Below are 19,599 nucleotides of genomic sequence, written 5' to 3'. Positions count from 1 at the left end.
TTATTTTTCAGCTTTTGTTTATTTTTTTATTTGTCGTGTTTGACCGGTCACTTCTTTGGTCAACAATTGTCTACTCTTTTCTTGAGATACTGTACTCTACATTACTGTGTACATGTGAAAGATTTTTGTTAACATATTTCAAATATAAGAAATACATTATTTTTTAAATACAAGTTTCGAACACTATCTGGATACGTGGTTAACCTTTTTCAAATACAATGTAAACATTTTTCACAGAGGATGTACATTATTTTTATACAACAGGAATATTTTAATATACATATTAAAAGGAAATTAGTTACATAATCAAAAAATTCAATATATGTTTTTATGTATACAATTATTTGAGATACGTTTGGCATTTGCTTGTATACATTAGGAACATTTTATGTACATGTAAAAAAAATTAAATACATGATCAAAAAATTTCATACATACTTTATGTTTTTTGTATTCTTTTCTGTATACATGAGAACATTTTTTGTATAAACATTTAATATTTTTCAAATGATTGATTAACATTTAAAAATAGTTGATTACTATTTTTAAAATGCTTGATTTATATTTTTAGAATGCTTGATTTATATTTTTAGATTTCATCATCAACTTCTTTCATACATTCTATATTTTTCTGTATACATGAGAAACATATTTTATATACACATTTTCCAGTTTTCAAATGCTTGTTTTACATTTTTCAAATGTTTTATGTAAAATTATTTTTTGTATACATTTAGAAAATTTGGAAGTGTAAGAAAGTTAAAAAGCAATTAAAATAGAAAACAAAAAACGTGAAAAAGGAACAGAAAAAAACGAGGTTATGGCATGCGGCATGTGGTCTCCCACGCGCTGGGCCGGTCTAGTGTCCCGGTTGCCCAGGCAAGGCTGCTCTACGTCTCACTATAAGCGAGACATAGGCCCGCCCCTAGACCTCTGCCGTTCACCTTTTGCAGCGAGAAATAGGGGATAGCTAAAACAGTATAAACTGGGCCGGCCAACTAATTTGCATGTTAGACAAACTTTCATGAACGGCTGGTCGATAGAATGCCTGCACGTACTAGTCATGAGGGCACTAGAATACAGAATTCAGAAATTTATGATTCAAATAAAAAAACCAGGGTCTGTTTTATATGATTGCTCATGTAACAATTATTTTTGCATAATATTAAGAACTGTATACATGAAAATAATATTCCTGCAATATTAAAAAGTGTTCTGCATATAAGAAAATATTCCTCCAATTTTACAGAAGTGTTCCACATTTCCAAAAAATGATCATGTCACCAAAAAAGCTTTCTCATATTACAAAATGTTCATGAAGTTTCAAAAATATAAATATGTAGTTTTAAAGTATCATACATTTTTTAGAACGTCTGTGTAACTGAAATAGTGTTCACTTGTTTTACAGAAGTCATCATGCAGTTTGAAAAGTTTAAAAGGTGTTCAGACATTCTAAAAAGTTTTCAGAGATTTTGAGAGAAAACTATCACACAACGAAAAAAGTTTTCATGCATTTACAAAATTTGTTCACGACTTTAAAAGAATGTTCATGTATTTTGAAAAAATATTTGTGACATTTAATAAGTGTTGAAAATTTTTAAATGCCATAGCATGTATCTGAAAAACATATATATTATTCAAAATTTATTTCTTTAAATAAAAAAAGGAAAGAAGATAAGAAAGTATAAACAGAAAAGCCACAAACAAAAATAAGAATAACATTTAGAATGGGTAAACCGGCTAATAGCCATTCCCAGAAATAAAACCTCAACAAAATATCAAATGCGAAATGAGTTGTTCGAAAACAAGGAAACCAAACCAGATTTTTTTAAAAATCATTGCTCGATTGGGCATAAAATATTTCACACAAAAATGGTAGCCATAGCTCCGACTATGGCTTTAATCAGCTTATAGTACATCTTATGTCACAATGTTTCTTAGTAGACGAAAAAATGGTAGGTTTCTGGCATATGCCATCAAGGTTATTATAAAGCCAAGTGCCTCTCAACACAATAAATAAAATAAATATGAAATTGGTTTCATAAACCAATCAAAGATATACATTCTTCAATTATCACATAAGTGACCATAGTCCAATGGAGTGAAAATTTATTTGCAGATCATACAACATATCATATGATCGACGCGTACAAGTGCTAGTGCTAGGTTGTCACTCTCAACTGACTCTCTTTTCCTTGTAGACATATCTTCTGGTGATGTAGATATAGAGCGCAAGCTCAACGGCGCTTAGGCCAGCAAGCAACCAGTAGAAGTAGTCGAGGTGGGCGCGATTGAGGTTGTCAGAGAACCAGCTTTCACCCCCACCGCTGCGGGTGATGTGGTCAATGAGTGATATGAGAGCGCCGCTGACGAAGCCGCCGATTCCCATCACGCTATAGAAGAGTGCTATCCCAAGCCTGCGAAGCTCACTGGGCATTTGGTCATAGAAGAACTCCTGCATCCCGACTAACACAAATACGTCGGCCACCCCAGTCATCACATACTGTGGAACCAACCATGCCCAGCTCATCGGTATCATCGCCCTGGCGTTGTCAACCAGGTTGGTCTTCCATGCCAGCTCCAACCTTTGGGTCTCCACTAATGCTGCAACACACATGGCGACCATTGACACAACCCTGCCCGTACCTACTCGCTGCAACTGCGTCAACCCCGATGGGGTGCCTGTCGCGCAACGTAGTGCCGGGACTAGAACACGGTCATAGATGGGCACAAACAGCAAGCCGGCTGCCGGCCAGAATGCCTGCAATGTGGCCGGAGGTAGCTCTAGCCCACCAATATGACGATCTAGGGTGCGTCCCTGTTTGTTAAAAAGTGTCATGATCTGCGCGATCACCACACCATAAGCTAGGCATGCCGCCCAGATCGGCAGTAGTTGTAGCACGCAATGCGCCTCCTCCATGCTGGTTGCGACATCTTCATCTTCATGATGATGTCTTTTAGCGCAGACGCATAAGCTTGAGTTCCTAGCAAGTGCAAAGACACTACGACCAAGACGAGCAAAAGGGTTATCAGAGCCAGTGACGGGCAAATGGAGGCGATAGGTGGGAATGCCAAGAAGAAAGACGACAAAAGCGCAAATCATGATGGCGCAGATCGTGCCAAAGCCAATTCCCCAACCAAGATTCTCCTGGATGTAGCTGACAACGATGACGGCGAAACTGATCCCAATGGCTATGGAGAAGTGTCACCAGTTGAAGAGGGAGCTCCGGGCAGTGAACTCCCTAGGGTGGTTGGGGTCGAATTGATCTGCCGCGAAGGCAAGGCCACAAGGTTTGCCGACACCCTGCGCGAGGGCGATGAGATAGAGGGAGACATAGAAGAAGCACACCTCCAACGAAAAAGGCGGAGACGAGGAGTCTTTGTCAAGGGATGCAGACGGTCGCTGAGACAGGAGTGTGGATGCTAGAGTGATCATGCCATAGCCCTGCATGTAGATGAGTAGTTTACACTTGTGAGTGTTTGTGGAATAAATGGTCGAGAAGCACTTCTTAGTGTGAAATGCACATATTAGCAGTCATACTAAAAGCTAAGGCGTACTTAAAGCTATCACTAATAATCTCAAACTATGTTGATTATGGTACAGCTACATTCAATTTTTTTTAAATATTGCTATACAGTTTGGAGCAAATTGCCCAATTACAAACATGGGTAAATAATTCGTACAAACTTGGGCGAGATGAGGTCTGATAGCGACATTGATGACCTCGCCCAATTGATACAGATTTTCTTAAAGTTAATTGGGGCCGACTAGCTAGCATAGTGTGTACTGACAACGAAGAAGGCAGAACAACATGGATTGGCAGGTGGTGGGACGGCAGAGGAAAGTCGGAGGCCCTCGTGTGCTAATGTACGTCTAGGGCTTTTTTTTCTTACGGGAGACTTCTAGTACTTGTATACTAGTTGTTTGACATATTTTTCGTGTGTTTGTGTTCGTCTTCTGTGTTTATGTATTTTATCCAATTTAATATAGCATATGAGCGGAATACATCATCTTCCCGTAAATAAAAAAAGAGGCATGCATGGTCTAAAACATACTCCCTCTGTCCCACGATACAAGACATTTTTGGAAGTTGGTTTCAACCTGCAAAGCTTACAAAAATGTCTTATATTGTGGGACGGAGGGAGTAGTAAGTATTAGTCATAGTGAGCTACAGGTCTTTGGTTTGATACTTTTGTTATGTTTCTATGGTTGCCTTCAGAAAAGTACAAGATTGTGTCATGGAAGAAGAGTTTGAAGATCTCGAAGATTAGCTCGTTTCTTTTAGACTTTATTTTTGTAATTGTTGTAGTCAACTCATGTATCTCTACCATGTACAATTTGCTACTATAATATATCATGGTATTGATTGTCATAAAAAGGTATTACTCGTGAGTTTCGAACATCGAAATTGACCATCATTTCACTGTTTACTCTCAGGGTCGCCCTTGGTCGAGCATGATTTTTTTTTTCATTTTTTTGCGAGAAACTTCCAATCTATTCGTGCTCAATGATGGCAGTACAAAGCAGAGGTAATAAAAATTACAACTAGGTTCGTAGACCACCTACCGACCACTACAAGCATTGGAGTGAGCCCAAGGCGCACCGCCAACACCACACATCCCTCGCCAGAGCTGGGCAAACCTTGTTGTAGTAGACAGTCGGAAAAATCGTTGTGCTAAGGCCTCATATGACTAGTGCACAAGAGGAGAAACCATTGTCTATGAGAAAGTCATGGATGGGAAGGACCAAACTTGTAAACACAAAAACAAAGATGAACCAAGACCTAATCTGAACAGATCCACCGAAGACCAGCACCGGTCGAATCCCATGAAATCCGACAAGACACACCTTGACACGCCCTCCCACTATGCTAGATGCAACATGGGAATGGAGATGGAACGTGGGAGACATTATTCCAACGGAGGGACATCACCACCGTCACACATGACAACCAAGTTGATGAACATAACAAGAACAAGAATGGGCTCTCTCCCGCCCACGAGGCGCCGAGGTCCTCCGCACCTTCATGGTCCAAAGACCATCGAAGATGGGGCGGACCGCGCAATGCCGACGGAAGAAAGAGAAAAGGGATCTTTTCTTGTGCAGGAGTAAAGAGGGTTGAGCATGATTAATTAGGTCGACTGGTTTTTTAAATAGACGAGTTTGACATGTCAAGTAGTGGCCTACTCAACTGTACGGTGCTGGTGCATTAATTTGAAATTAAGACAAGCCTATCAAACCAAACAGGATGAACAGGTAATTCTAGTTTTCTTTTTAGAAAAGAAGGAGGACCCCGGCCTCTGCATCTGAACGGCATACAACCACTTTATTAATTATTCACACAAAACCTTACAAAGTCAGACAACAGTAATTAAAGCCACCGTCTAAGCAACATCTGTCGCTACTCCTATCCAGTTGATGTAGGGATGCTGATAGTTTGGGCCTAATACCAAACAGACCTTGCAGCCAAACCTAACATCTAAGACCTGAGGTCCCAACCAGGACGCCTGCCAGGTATGGGGCACCCACCAGTCAGACGCACTCCTCAACCAGGACGCCTGCCGGGTATGAGGCCGCAACCACCTGCCATCAATCCATCTTCAGTGATGTACTGCTGCATCTACCTTGCTCGGTCTAGCTGTCGTTGACGCCACCACGACGCCAGACAACGCCACCATCCTGCGCTCGTCCATCCTCACACGCCCACCAGCGAGACCCCGCTGCTCCATGCCGCCGAGACCCGCCGTCGTCGACGCAAGAGAAGGCACGCCACACCACCTCACGCTCTTCCATCCGGCGCCGCTCCACAAACGATGCCCCTAATAGGGAACACGACACCGCAGCGCCGCCATCGTCCGATCTGATGATCTTAGGAGAGCGGAGCGGCACGAGCAAGTTGATGATAGTTGCTTGACGATGCCTTCATCAAGGTAACGACGTAGACGCCGCCATCGCCCGCCATGACCGGAGTCGCCTCGGATTTCACCGACGACTATGTCTCCCCAACTCGCCGCTAGTGCTAATAGTGGGATCCAAGATCCGTCACTACCAGCCTGGCCAACCGCCTTCGGTGGAGAAGGCAACCACCACCACCATGCCCGGGCCAAGAGACCCGGGCGTCCTCGTGCCGCGATGATTACCCGGGGGGATGTCCTCTTGCCATTGTCGAGACGAGGCGCAGCCGCAGTGGATCTCGATCTAAACCCCTCGAGCCCAGATCAAATCTCATCGCAGCCAAAATCTCATCCGCCAAACACGCCGTCGGAGATCTCCTGGCCACCGCCAACCCGCTGCGTACTGCCGTTGAAGGAGGAGGGAGATGGACGCCGCTGCCCCCACGCATTAACGCCGGTCGAGGACTGTGCCGCCGCCGCCTCACCGCAGGGGCTTCGCCCCGCGACGTCCTCAGCGACGGCGGCGGTAGTGGGAGGCACTGTTTTGGTAACCGAGCGAAATTTCGCGATCTCGCCCGGTTACCGCGTTTATCGCCCCCCCTCGAGAAACACTCATACCGGGCAAAAAATCTCGAAAAATTTGAAAATTTTGAATTCAAACGCTCAGGCTATAGTTAAATAGAGGAGATCTCTTCTATATTAACATGAGTGGTCGTGGCCTAGTGGCAACGCCAGCGTTTCCCCAATTGCGCGTCACGGGTTCGAATATTGAACCACTCTTTTTAATTTCCTTTTGATATGCAAAAGTTAAAAAAGATAGAAATTTGTTGGAGTGGCCGGGGGTCGAACTCGCGACCTTTTAGCAAAAGAGGTGCAGTTCAGCTTGAACAGCCACTACGCCAAGAGGACGTAGATAATATCTTTTGAAGTTAAACCCTTATCTATATTGATCACAAAAAATTTGAATTCAAAATTTAATTTCAAATTTCGTCCGAATTTTTTCCGGTATTTCGCGGTTACCATGGTAACCGGAAATTCCGGTGCCCCTCGAGAAAAAATGTTCACTTGGGATCCAAAACCTTGGTGGGAGGCGATGGAGGGGGAGGATTGAGGGCGATGCGGACGGGGACTCCGCGCCGCCGCCTCGGAGGAGAGAGGTCGGGGACAGTAATTCTAGGTTTGACGTTCTGTTTATACTACTCCCTCTGTCCCAAAATTCTTGTATTAGATTTGTCTAAATACGGATGTATCAAGTCATGTTTTAGTATTAGATACATCCGTATCTAGACAAAACTAAGACAAGAATTTTGTGATGGAGGGAGTATCAAGGTGGATTATCTTATTTGTAACGAGTCAACGTTTTCATTGAAGTAATTTCGTAGCACCGGTTTTTGTCATGTGCCTGAATATGTGTATATTGTACGTCCATGCGTCGTTTCCCAAGCAGCCATTAAGACAAGCTAACCCAAATTGGTAGCATGGTGATTTCCTTAGTTACCATGACGTAGAGGGTGCAGGCGAGGATGATGGAGCGGTAGCGGCCCAGCCAGGAGTCGGCGACGAAGGCACCCAGCAGCGGCATGAGCCTGGCCGTCCCCGTGCAGACGTTCACTGCCGTGGCCGCCGCCGCGTTGGATTGGCCGAGCGGCCCCGTCAGGTACGTGATCAGGTTTGCCGACACGCCGTAGTAGGCAATGATGACACCGACCTTCACCACTGCATGTATCGCTGGCAAATTACATATCTGAACATTTACACTTCATATCTTCAACTCAGAGATAAGACTGAATAGTGTCTGGTCAGATTTCCATAGCTGCAAAAAGCTCCAATAATCTGTGAACTCTGTAAGACAGTAATATTAGAAATCCCTTATTCTATTGATGTATTCACATCTAAAGAAAGGAGATACATGTCAACAGGGGAGAAAAACCAACCATCAGTTGTGCTAATGTTACCTCTCCAGAGTGGCCTTAGTCCAATGACACTAACTGGAGTAAAAATTACTCCTTCCGTTCCCAAATAATTGTCTTTCTAGCCATCTCAAATGGACTACAACCTACGGATGTATGTAGACATGTTTTAGAGTGTAGATTCACTCATTTTACTCCGTATGTAGTCACTTGTTAAAATCTCTAGAAAGACAATTATTTAGGAACGGAGGGAGTAGAACAGAAAAAGTTTCAGTTAACTGGTGAACGCTCTCTGAAGTGAAGTGCAATTTAAAACATATAAATTGGCACGGGAAGTGTGGAGCCTGTCCAAATGATTGAGATCATCTCGAGAAGAGTAGTGTTTCTGCCCTCTTATGGAGATTTGAAAGTGTAATTACCCCAAAGAAGTGCAGTTAACTGATGAATACGTGTTGTAAGCAGGTCCAAGCTCATTAGTTTTGAAAATCAAACAATTCCCTTTCATAATATAATTTTATACTTCATATTTGTTCAGACATTGCAAATTCATTTTTTGGTATGAAGTAGAACTAAAAAGAACTGTTGATACATCATACATATATGCATGATATTATAAACCATTGCTAGATTTTTTTTATTGAAATGCTCCCTCTTGTGAATTTAGTAGCAGTTTAGTACCATGTCCTGGATCGCTAGCTGATGGTGATGAAACACACCCTATTCCTGCTGAGCTGCCCAGAAAGAACCAGTTCCGCTTCAAACACAGACACACTATGTATGGGACACTTCATAGAGTCAAAACCAGTATTATACATGTGCTAATGCCTAAAGTATTAGTACAAAATCATGTCACCAAAAGCAAAAACCATTTATGCAAGGACCTTTTCTCTCTTGATCTTGAAAGCGCCTGCTCGCCTGGGGAGATGCATAATATATATATATATATATATATATATATATATATATATATATATATATATATATATAGAGAGAGAGAGAGAGAGAGAGAGAGAGAGAGAGCACGGACCAAGCCCACATACCTACCAGGCCACCACCATGCAGCAGCACTCAACTACTCCTGCGAACGTAGGTGACGCAGCAGCATGCAGGCCGGGGCAGCAAGGTGCATTGCCAAGAGAGCGATCAGCACACGACCATCGTGCGCTCGCCATCGAGCGGTTCATGCAGAGGCGGAGTTACAGTTGCAGCCCCTCCTTGTGTAGCGCTAACCTACCCAAGGCGACAGTTCCCCAGGGTCAAGACGCGGACGGGAGACATCGAAGTGCCAACGGCAAGTGCGAGGTCGATGCAACAGCCGTCAGCTGGAAGCCGCGGCAGACTGGACATGCCACCACTGCTCCATGGTGGCCATTGCTTCTTTTGCCATAGATACCGCACCGCGGCACCGGCGTCACTCCCGCTCGAGCAACACGACTCAGACCGGAGGAAGCCTCGGTCAGATGGCTATGGCGACACTCATGAGCACCAGCAGCAGCCTCCACAGTGTGGTGACGGCGTTGCAGCTCCTCCGCGGTACGTCGCCTGCTAGAGGCTCACCGCGACCACACCCTGATCCCTTCCGCGGTACGCCAGTGGCCTACCCTAGACGGTAACTCGTACACCCGACTATAGCCACAGCTTCATAGGCGCATATGGCGGCGAAGGGGTGGTTGAGCCATGCACGGATTTGATGGAATCCTTCCAGAGAGACGCTTAGATGAGGAGCAATCGTCGGAGAGAGAACCAAAATATTTTGTGTGGATAGCGATCAACCGCCCACGATTTTAGCGACAACCGATCAGAAGCAACAGCGGGCCCTAGAGTAAACGATCGAAGCGGTGCCGACAAAAAAACATCAGGAGTCTCTACGTCACACGGTCGGAGGTTTCCAAAAAGCTGGTGCAGCCCACCACACGTCGATCAAAGGGCACGCGCAGCCCAGGAAAGGGAAGGAGGCCCGTACACGTACATAACCACCGAAGAAACCTTAGAACACCGGGTCAACGAACCACGATGGCCCACACACACCCAAAATCCCTAACCGCACCAACAAAATCACTACACACGTTAAGAAAAATTTCACCAAAGGCCTACAGCCACATGCGATTTCTACCCCCCAGCCTCCCAAACAAATGCAGGTGTCCATACTCCATAGGCCCCCCCAGTCCCCATCGGCCATGTGGCGAAACGTCGAAGCAAAAACATCCCCGGAAATAGGGGCTTGGGTATTCAGCCATGCATCATGAATATAATTAATGAAGTTTCTCTCCTTTTCGGGCGTACAATCATTCCTCTGCCACATAATGTATAGAGTTGTCGTCTTACCAAGTTAGCTTTCTTATATAATACCTGCTCCTTGCTAAATATTCTGTTGCAAGTATCAAAGAAAATTGGTGTTGCGCAAGAAGAGGTTCCTACAAAAGCAGATTGTTTTAAGGATGATCCGCTACACCTTTGGAAGTTAATGGACAGTTCTTCTTTCATTTTTTTTCTCAGTAACCAATAGTGTTTTAATAATGCATTGAATTAATATAGTTAACTAAGCTGAATAACGGAAACTTTTCGGTCAATATATGTTAGCGAAAATTATAATGTGTAATTGTTCTTCGTTTGCAAAATTCCAACATGTACACATGATGTATCGACGGGGCGCGGCGTGCCGCCGGGCGGGCATGACTAGTAGCTACTAAAACACTCACGCAGGGTCCTATATGGCTGCCTCAATAACTCTATTTCTCACAAAAACATTCACAGTTTTTTAAAAACATTCACAGTTTTTTAAAAACATTCATGATTTTGTAAAAAGTTCATGATTTTTAGAAACATTCACAACTTTTTAGAAACATTCATTAATTTAAAAATGTGTTCATGAATTAAAAAAAGTCCATGCGTTCAAAAAAATCATATGTTATGGAAAAGAACAAAAAATCGAAAAATGGAAAATTTGTAAAACGAAAATATAAAAATTTAAATAAATAAAATAACAATAAGTAACGAAAAAGGAAAAGGCGGAAAACCAACAATAAAAGAACAGAAGAAAATTGACAGAAACACCCATAACATAGAAATGAACTTTGATCTGGGCCAGCCCATTAAGCAATGCTTTCGGTGATTTGGGCGAAAAATAGATATGTTGTTTCAAATTTCAAGGGCTTATTTTTAGCTAACCCACTTTTACTAAATGATTGTAAAATCTTCCACCATCATGGGTACAATAAACTCAAGGTTTTTTTTGCGGGAGAACTTTCGATTTATTCATCTTCAATCATGACAGTACAACGAACACCGGAAATAGTAGAAATTACATCTAGATTCGTAGACCAGCTAGCGACGACTACAAGAGTCAGGCAAAACTTGTTATAGTAGGCAGCTGGGAAATCATCGTGCTAAGACCTTATAGGACCAGTGCACCAGAACAGCAACCGCAACCGATGAAAATTAGCGTAGATCGGAAGGTTCCAACCTAAAGACACACGAAAATAGAGAACGGCGGCCAGACCTGAGCAAATCCACCGAAGACAGATCCGTTGGAGACATATCTCCACATGCCTACTGACGATGCTAAACGCACCATCGGAATGGGGCTAGGCGGGGAGAACCTTATTCCATCTCCAGAGAGCCGTCGTCGTCTTGTCTTCCTGAGCAGGACACAAATCCTAACAAATCTCGAAGAAACATCTAAAAACAGAGCCCTCCCACCATTAAAGGCAAGGATCCACCGCACCCCCATGGCCCTAAGGGGGCGGCGACTTCACCCAAGTGTGTACAAATTTTGCATATACTCTTATATTAATTTTGTTGCAGGAGGGTGTAACTTGAGCAGCCTGAGAGTAACCAGTAAGCAGATCACCCAAGTCTCTGCTATATGGTTCCAAAATCCCATTTATTCCCACATATATACCTTTGGGGAAAAAAATATGGTTCTAACTCCGGATCTCTCCGTCTTTTGATGTGCATTTTAGCAGAGTAATTTATCGACACGTCTGAGTAGTTAGATGACAAAGGAGTCTACGAGCCTGAGTGATAGATGAAGACATGAAAATATGTGTGGATGAAAAGGAGCAAGTACGTACCTGATGCTGATGGGGCATTGAAACTGTGCATACGAGCACTAGGTAGCGGTATAGTGCAGCGTCGGTGTCGAAGCGATCTAGTCGAACGAGCAATCGGAACTGCTCCGTGACAAGGATCAGCCAACCGGCAGTTATCTTGGATCCCCACGATAAGAGATACGGCGAACAAGCTATGAGGAAGATAAGTGATAAAATGTCAAAGAGAGAAAGGAGAAGGGAAGAAGAAGACCAAGTATCTATGTGACATTTTTTGAGAGGCCGGGAAGTGAAAATCTCTTTTAAGATCGACCCCGCACCTCTCGGTCGCCGCCATCCCTCTCTCCCCACCCGCCGCCGCCGGGCGAAGCCCGTGTAGTTGAAGGCAGCGGCGGAGCCCATCTCTCGCGGCCTTCCCTTGCTCTGGGGGCGACATGACCTGGTGGCGCCTGGCGGCGTCCTGGTTTGATGCGCATCTGGGCGTATGGCGACGGGACTCGGCGAGCGGTGGTCGACAGTGGAGGTCAAGGTTCGTCTTGTGGCGGCACTCTCCGTCCAGATCGGGGAGATTCGGTGCTTGCGGCCATGACCAGGATGGGGTCGTTGGCTTCGGCCAGATCTGGCCATGGCTGGTGACTAGACGTGTCCATGATGTCCGGTGGCTGGCCATCGGCCATGGTCACCGGGTTGCAGACGGCACGGTGGCGGGTGCGGCACGTCGGCAATTGGGCGGTCTTGATGGTTTCTTCTGATCACGCCGGGATTCAACCCTTGTACGGGTCCTTGACACCGCGGGCAACTCCGGGGGAAACCTTAGATCTCATTGAGATCAAGAAATCGTGGTGCTTCTTCATCGTAGTCCCTCTTGAGGGCATCGTTTCTGGAGTTTCCTCTGGTTGAAGGGACCAACGACGCCAGCGGCGCACGGCCTGGTGGCGCGACTGCCGATGAAAATCGCGTCGACTGCGGTCATGGAAGACGATGGCACCGTCTCCGATATCGTTTCCTTGTTGAGGCATCGTCGTTGCAGTTTGCGTCATCATGCTCGGGATGCTTCGGGGAAAACCCTAGATCTGGGTCTGCCTGATCGGATGATGACAACGCCTTTGGTGTTGTTCTCCCTCCTAGTGGCATCGTTTTGGAGCAAGTGATGGTTGAAGGGACTAGAGAAGGGGCGGTGTTACATCTACCGCAAAGCCGACGACGGATCTCCATGGCATGGTGGTATTGTCTGGCGCCGTGGTAGCGTCAACGACAGGCATGACAAAGTCGATGTGTCAGTGTCTGCTCTGAAGATGGATCGGTGGAAGACGACGGCGGCGGCCTCTGTGAGTGCGCCGGATCGGTGTGTGCGCCAGCAACGCGGCTTGGTTGGGGCCTCTAGGTTTATATGTTAGGCTCAAATTATCGGCACCCCTTCATCAAGTGGATAGGAGCAGCGACAAATGTTGCTAAGATGATGGCTTCAAACTAACTGATGTATTACCATGTAAGATCTTTGTGAATAACTAAAAAATGGGTGCATGCATCGCTCAGAGGCCGTGGATCAACCTCCTTTTCTAATTATCATCAACACACGCACACGCACGCACGCACCCAGAGAAAATTGTCGTTTGCCCTGATTCTAATTATCATGTTTGGAACTGCTCGAAATTTATCACCATGTTCGCACATACTCAAAATTTGATGGAGAGAGAGAGAGAGATTATTTATTTTGCATATCTGAAGTAGTGTATGATGGACTTGGTGGTTGTTTTATTTATAAAACAGGGTGAAAGCCTATTTCGAGTAGTGTATGATGGGAATTAGTCGGCAATGACCGGTTGTGTTATGTTTGGCTTAATTAGGGACTGTTCCACTGATGTTGGAGCAGTTATCTAGCTGGCCAGCTTTCTGTTTATCACCCAGCACTTGCATTGTAGGTTAGCCTGCTCCTTATTTGTGCACCGTGCACATTCACATCAAGTCTTTAATGCATCGAATATGCTTAACATATAGAAGGCTTCCACTGATTTCTCCGTGGCCATACACGTAACCTTGTAAGTAAATTCCGTAGCAAACCTGCCGTAAGTTTGTAGCTCAATGAATAAATGTGTGTACGTCGTATGAATTCCAGCGTTGAAAAATAAAATGGCTGAAATTTCCAGACAGCGACACCACCTTGGTAGCCAGTAAACTTGTTCTTTGAACTGGTAGCCAGTAAACATTTTGACAAAGGAATCACGAGGGAAATGGTCAACAACAAGGTGATCACCGTCTATACATCGAAGGCCCATATGTGCATAGGTAGGTGGTGATCAAGCAAAACGGGGCAAACATTTGCACCTAGATTATCCATGCTCCAACACCATCGTGTGGACAAATTTTTGCTTCTTGTGTATGGTTCTAAAATCTTGTGCCCCCAACAAGGGAATGTATATTGGTTGATAAAGAAGCCATATCTTATTTTTTTCAATAATTTAGAGATGGAAATAAAAATACACGTATTCTCTCTTAGTGCTATCTAACAATTAACTATATATACCTAAATATGTGTTGAGAGATCTCATGCTAAGAGATGACAAGTCATTTCAAATAATTTCTCTCTCCACCTCAACATTTATCTTATGGGTTACTTCTAAGATAGCACAATTGCACACTCTAAATGCATCACGTTTGATTGGGTCTCCTCGCATGGCATATAACTAATTACGAGAGGGTGCATGGAAAACAGAATTTTAGGGACAAACTTGGAAAGAGTCGGTAGGAAAATAGGAAGACACAGATTATTACAAAAAAACAACCCGCAAAGTTATATGCAAACTAAAAAAAGAGAAAGTATTTTGCACCCATGGTTTTTTTTAAGCCGTGACATCCATAATTTATGGTTACACAAGTTACGTATGCTTCATGTCAACTTACAACTCAAAAATCGTCATAAGAAACGCATGATACGAGTCATACCACACAAATTCGTTGTTATGCATATTCTACGTGGTGTTTTCGGTTGCAGTTTTACGTCGGCAAACAAAAAAATTATATCTAGTATATACTTTTCCTTCCATTTATCTTGACTTACATCTAAGATAAAATTTATGTGATGTAAACTCTGGTGCTAAAATAAGGACGTGCAGAATAACTCTTTTTTTTGGCGGGGAAATAACTACTGTTCACCTATGGCGAATACTCCCTCAGTCCCACAATATAAGAACATTTTTTACACGTGTCAAAAACGTTCTTATATTGTGGGACGGAGGGAGTAGCTTATAATAGATTTCTGTCTTTTCATGCACTGTTTCACCGAGTAATATATCTTCTTTTTTTTTGAGAGAGAAGGCACAGAGTAATATATCGACACGTCTGAGGGATGGATGAGATGAGAAGCAAGCTGTCTCTGAGCGACTGATGGAGACGCGAGAGTATTTGTGTGGATGAAAACGGAGCAAGAACGTACCGGCATGGTGCCGATGGACATGGAAACCAATGTGAGTACTAGTAGAGTGCAGCATCACAGTCACAGCGGCCTAGTCCGTCCGGCAACATGAACTGCTCCTTGACAGAAACAAACTACCCACGATGATATATATCGCTAACAAGGCTTAAGCTAAATTTGCAAAGCAAGCTAGGAAATAATGGCAGTGGTGGACGCCGAGGCTCCCTTTCTCGAGGGCAAGGAGGAGCCACTGGCCGGGGTCTCCGACTTCCGCGGCCGCCCCGTCTACCGCGCCACCTCCGGCGGGTGGCGCTCCGCCATCTTCGTCGCCGGTATGCACTGCATATCCTAATCCGAGAGCAAACTCTTTACTCGATCCAGTTTTATATCGGACATAGCTAACAAGGTAGCGGTGCATACCGCGTACGCAGTGGTGGAGGGCGCCGGCAGTTTCGTCTACTACGGCGTGTCGGCGAACTTGATCACGTACATGACAGGGCCGCTTGGCCACTCCAACGCGGAGGCGGCCGCGGCGGTGAACGTCTGGACGGGGACGGCCAGGCTCATGCCGCTGCTGGGCGCCTTCGTCGCCGACTCCTGGCTGGGGCGCTACTGGTCCATCATCCTCGCCTGCACCCTCTACGTCCTGGTAATAATCAAGGAATTTAATCACGATGCCATCTTTTTTTATTAGACTCGTCCTGATTGCTGCTTGAGGAATACCAATTACCAACCCTGGATGCACAACACATATTCTTTTTCTTTTAGAACACAGTACAGAGACGCATGCGCATATATACGCGCATACACTCATCTCTATGAACATACACGCATACCATACCCCTATAAGCACCTTCGAGAGACTAGCCGACATATAATCTCTAGATTGACGAAGTCACCACAAACGCATCGTAGTCGACAGGAACGTGTCCTCCCACTGAACGTGCATCGTCAGAAATCTTGAAATAAATTCAGGACGAGCACTAGGATTTTGAACTCTGCTGAGCTGGGGATATTGTTGTCCTCCTAACCATTCAACCATATGTTGGTTCGCAACACATATTCTTCTATTAAGGGTATGCACAATGCATATTTTCTTGCACATCACCACAGGCAAAAACTCACACAAAGTCTCTACCCATATTCCGGAGAAAAATAAATAATGAGTGCCATTCAAATGAGTTAATTAATTTTGGATTCAGTACACTATGCTCCTCAAATAATGAAGGTATATAGAAAAAAGAAATGCCAATATGTTATATTACATTCAAATGAGTTATTTAATTTTGGATTCGGTTCACTATGCTCCTCAAATAACGAGGGTATATAGAAAAAAGGAATGCCAATATGTTATATTGTAGCACGAGTAATTCTTTTAATTCACTATGCTCCTCAATTTTGGAGCTCTCCCATTCAAACGAGTTATTCAATTTTGGATTTGGTTCACATTTTGACAAGGCCAACGAATTTTCAAACCAATCGACAACAACCGGCCTATAAAAACATATCAGTTACGTGCAACCTCCCATCAACTATAAAAAAGAAACACCAATATGTGATATTGTAACACCGATATATCAAAATACAAGGAGTATAATACATGCAACCACCGATGTAGAAAAATTCTCCACATATGTATGAGTTGATTAGCAAATAATACAGAATCACCTCACGAAAGGGCAACTAAAACACCACATTATAAATAAATAAACACACTTCATCATGTCCCTCATTCGTCAAACCAAATACTCCCTTAGTTTCAAAATACAAGGTCTATGTGTTTTTTAAAAAGTGAAATTTATTTAACTTGGACCATGCTCAGAGCTGAAAACATCGACATCCACAATACTAAATAAATAAAATATGAAAATTCATTTCATGACAAATCTAATGATACCAATTAGATATTATGGATATTGATATATTTGACAACAAAATTGGTCAAACATAAATATGTTTGACTTTTCAAAGACTAATACACCTTATATTTAGAAATCCATGGAGTAGAAAATTTATGAAAAGCCAACAACTTCAACTGCGTAGAAAAGCACGTCCAACCCTTCTTTAAACCTAGCATCAGGTACATGTTTGAAAGGACTACATCTAGTGGTCATCCATCAAACCGTTGGTTTCGTAAGACTTTTCTTAATTTTGACGCAACGGACAAGCACTCTACAGTAGAGTAGGCCACGGCCTTGTCACGTCAAACTCATTGCTTTAAAATCCAGTCCTTGAGCGCAATCAGTGGAACTGTAGGTTGATCTCATGGCTCGTACGTTTCACTGTGACATCGATGTTGACAATAGGCAAGTGTACAATATTTCTGCTGTGGATGATGTGTGTAACTTGAGCTAGTTGTGTAATTAACGACAGGTCGAACGTTACACCGAAATGTGTATGAACTTTTCTTAAATGTCACTGGAATAACACCTTACTTACTCCTAAATTAAGTGATGATTGACCCTTGAATAATATGGTCTAGAATGTCTGTACTGCTTGCATGCTCTCCGCTTTCCTTATATGTCAATATATTTTTACATTTGGAAGAATGCATACCGTAATTCAAAATAGTTATAACTTATTTGTGCTAGATTTTGGTATGTCAGTATGACACCAGTACATGGGATATGTAGGATTACTACTAGATCAATCACAAACAATTCAAGAGTAAAAAATGATGCTTATTCGTCTCTACAATTCAAGAGTAAAGACCCGCTCACTCAAGTGGTGAGTATACAAGGCTTGGATGCCAGGTATGTGTAGGCGCCGATGTTCATGTAAGATTTGCCAGACGGTAGTGGATGTAATGTCATCATATTGAGGTGGTGTGCCCAACGCTTGGATAACTGCCTTATGATGGGATGGCCCAAAGTGCATGATGCTGAGGTGCCCCATGTCGTGCCCGTGTGGGCGAGGGCCTTCGAACCTGCCCATGTTACTGACTATGAGTGTCGTTGCCGACAATTGTTGTGCACTTGGCACTACCTATTTGCTTTTTTCAGTTTGGTTAAGCTGGGCAGGATGTTGATTGTATTGTCAGTTTCAAGCAATTGAAATTGGGGGCCTTTTGGTCCCTAAGGTCATCAAAAAGTTAATTTCAGGAGGATCATGATTATGTCCGAACATATGGTTTTGCTAATCGTAAGTTAACTGGAATTCTATTAGATGCAACTTCAGTTGAGTCTGTTGAAAAGTGCAAGTTTCACTTTTCGAGTTTATTTAGACATAATAAAATCTCAGCCAACTTAGATGGGCGGACCCATGGATATGTAACCACCAATACTGTGTACCAAAGGGCTGCCACGCATCGCTTCTACTGTTTGACAAGTTCTGGAGCGAGCTGAACATGCCTATGGATCAGAAGGAACTAAGTGTATCTTATCGAGACCATATTAGGAGAGGATAGCCCAAGCATAATATACAGTAGAAGTATCCATCTCAGGGGACTAATTTCCTCCCTTTTAATAATCAGCAGGCACATGAAATAAATAAATAAACAATTTTAAATGAAAAATCTGGCTCTCTTCGAGTGGGTAAAAACAAACACAATTTCTTAAGGCGCATATCAATCCGCGTATATTCACACGAGCACACACACTATTTGTGTGGTTTAACAACATGTATGTTCATTTCTAGTATTTAGAACACCACATGAGCTCAACCTTATAAACTAGACTCCCAACATCAAGGTGGGACTAAAACCCATGCAATGCACAACCATTTTTCAGACTACACATCTGCACATAGGCCATCATTGACGAATGGGCACGTCCTACACGCATGGGCATATGCACCCACTTCTCAAAACATGCATTTTAAGCACGTTTTAAAATGTCAAGAAATTCAAAATAAAATTTCATGCATACTCGCAAATGTGTGTGTGAGGCACAAAGTTTTGTGAAAAAATGGTGTTTCCGTTCTGCAAAAAAGTCAAATTTCAGTGCTTCTAAATAGAGTTCCATGACACAATTTTTGACTTTTTTGCACAGACCATAAAAAAGTTATTTTTCCGTCAAACTTTATGCACACACCTAGAACATGGAGACGTACCCGTGCAACCTTTTTCAGATTTTTTAGCATTTAGAAATGTATTTTCTAAAGTGCATTCGTATGTACCCGGTTCATCCATGCATTTCTTCATCAATGACGGTCTACTTTCTGGGCCACATGGGCTGCTCTTTTACTAGCTGTCACCGCATCTGGCCCCTAGCCTGTCAAATGGTCACATGCACACATCCAGAAAATAATTCTATGAGACCAGGTCTCACGGGTTAGCAGGTGAGACCCATCCTGATAGATGACATGTGGCATTCACAAATCATAAAGCATCTAC

At 43.5% G+C, this 19,599-nt stretch overlaps 1 protein-coding gene and 1 pseudogene across 1 annotated transcript in view; one reads left to right on the top strand and one right to left on the bottom strand.

Annotated features, from left to right (window-relative positions):
• Nucleotides 1–2,112: 2,112 nt before the first annotated feature.
• On the bottom strand, nt 2,113–7,584 carry LOC123047551 (protein NRT1/ PTR FAMILY 5.10-like; annotated as a pseudogene).
• Nucleotides 7,585–15,315: 7,731 nt separating this feature from the next.
• LOC123047550 (protein NRT1/ PTR FAMILY 5.10) overlaps nt 15,316–19,599 on the top strand; it is an 11,860-nt gene continuing 7,576 nt past the window's right edge. The window contains exons 1-2 of the mRNA XM_044471136.1: nt 15,316–15,598; nt 15,698–15,915. Coding sequence (XP_044327071.1) covers nt 15,466–15,598; nt 15,698–15,915 — 351 coding nt within the window. The 5' untranslated portion in view covers nt 15,316–15,465. The remainder of the gene's footprint in view (nt 15,599–15,697; nt 15,916–19,599) is intronic.

This window comes from Triticum aestivum, chromosome 2B, assembly GCF_018294505.1.
Source record: "Triticum aestivum cultivar Chinese Spring chromosome 2B, IWGSC CS RefSeq v2.1, whole genome shotgun sequence".
NCBI classification, from domain to species: domain Eukaryota; kingdom Viridiplantae; phylum Streptophyta; class Magnoliopsida; order Poales; family Poaceae; genus Triticum; species Triticum aestivum.
The sequence above is the reverse complement of the archived record's forward strand: the minus strand, read 5'-3'. Positions and strand labels throughout refer to the sequence as shown.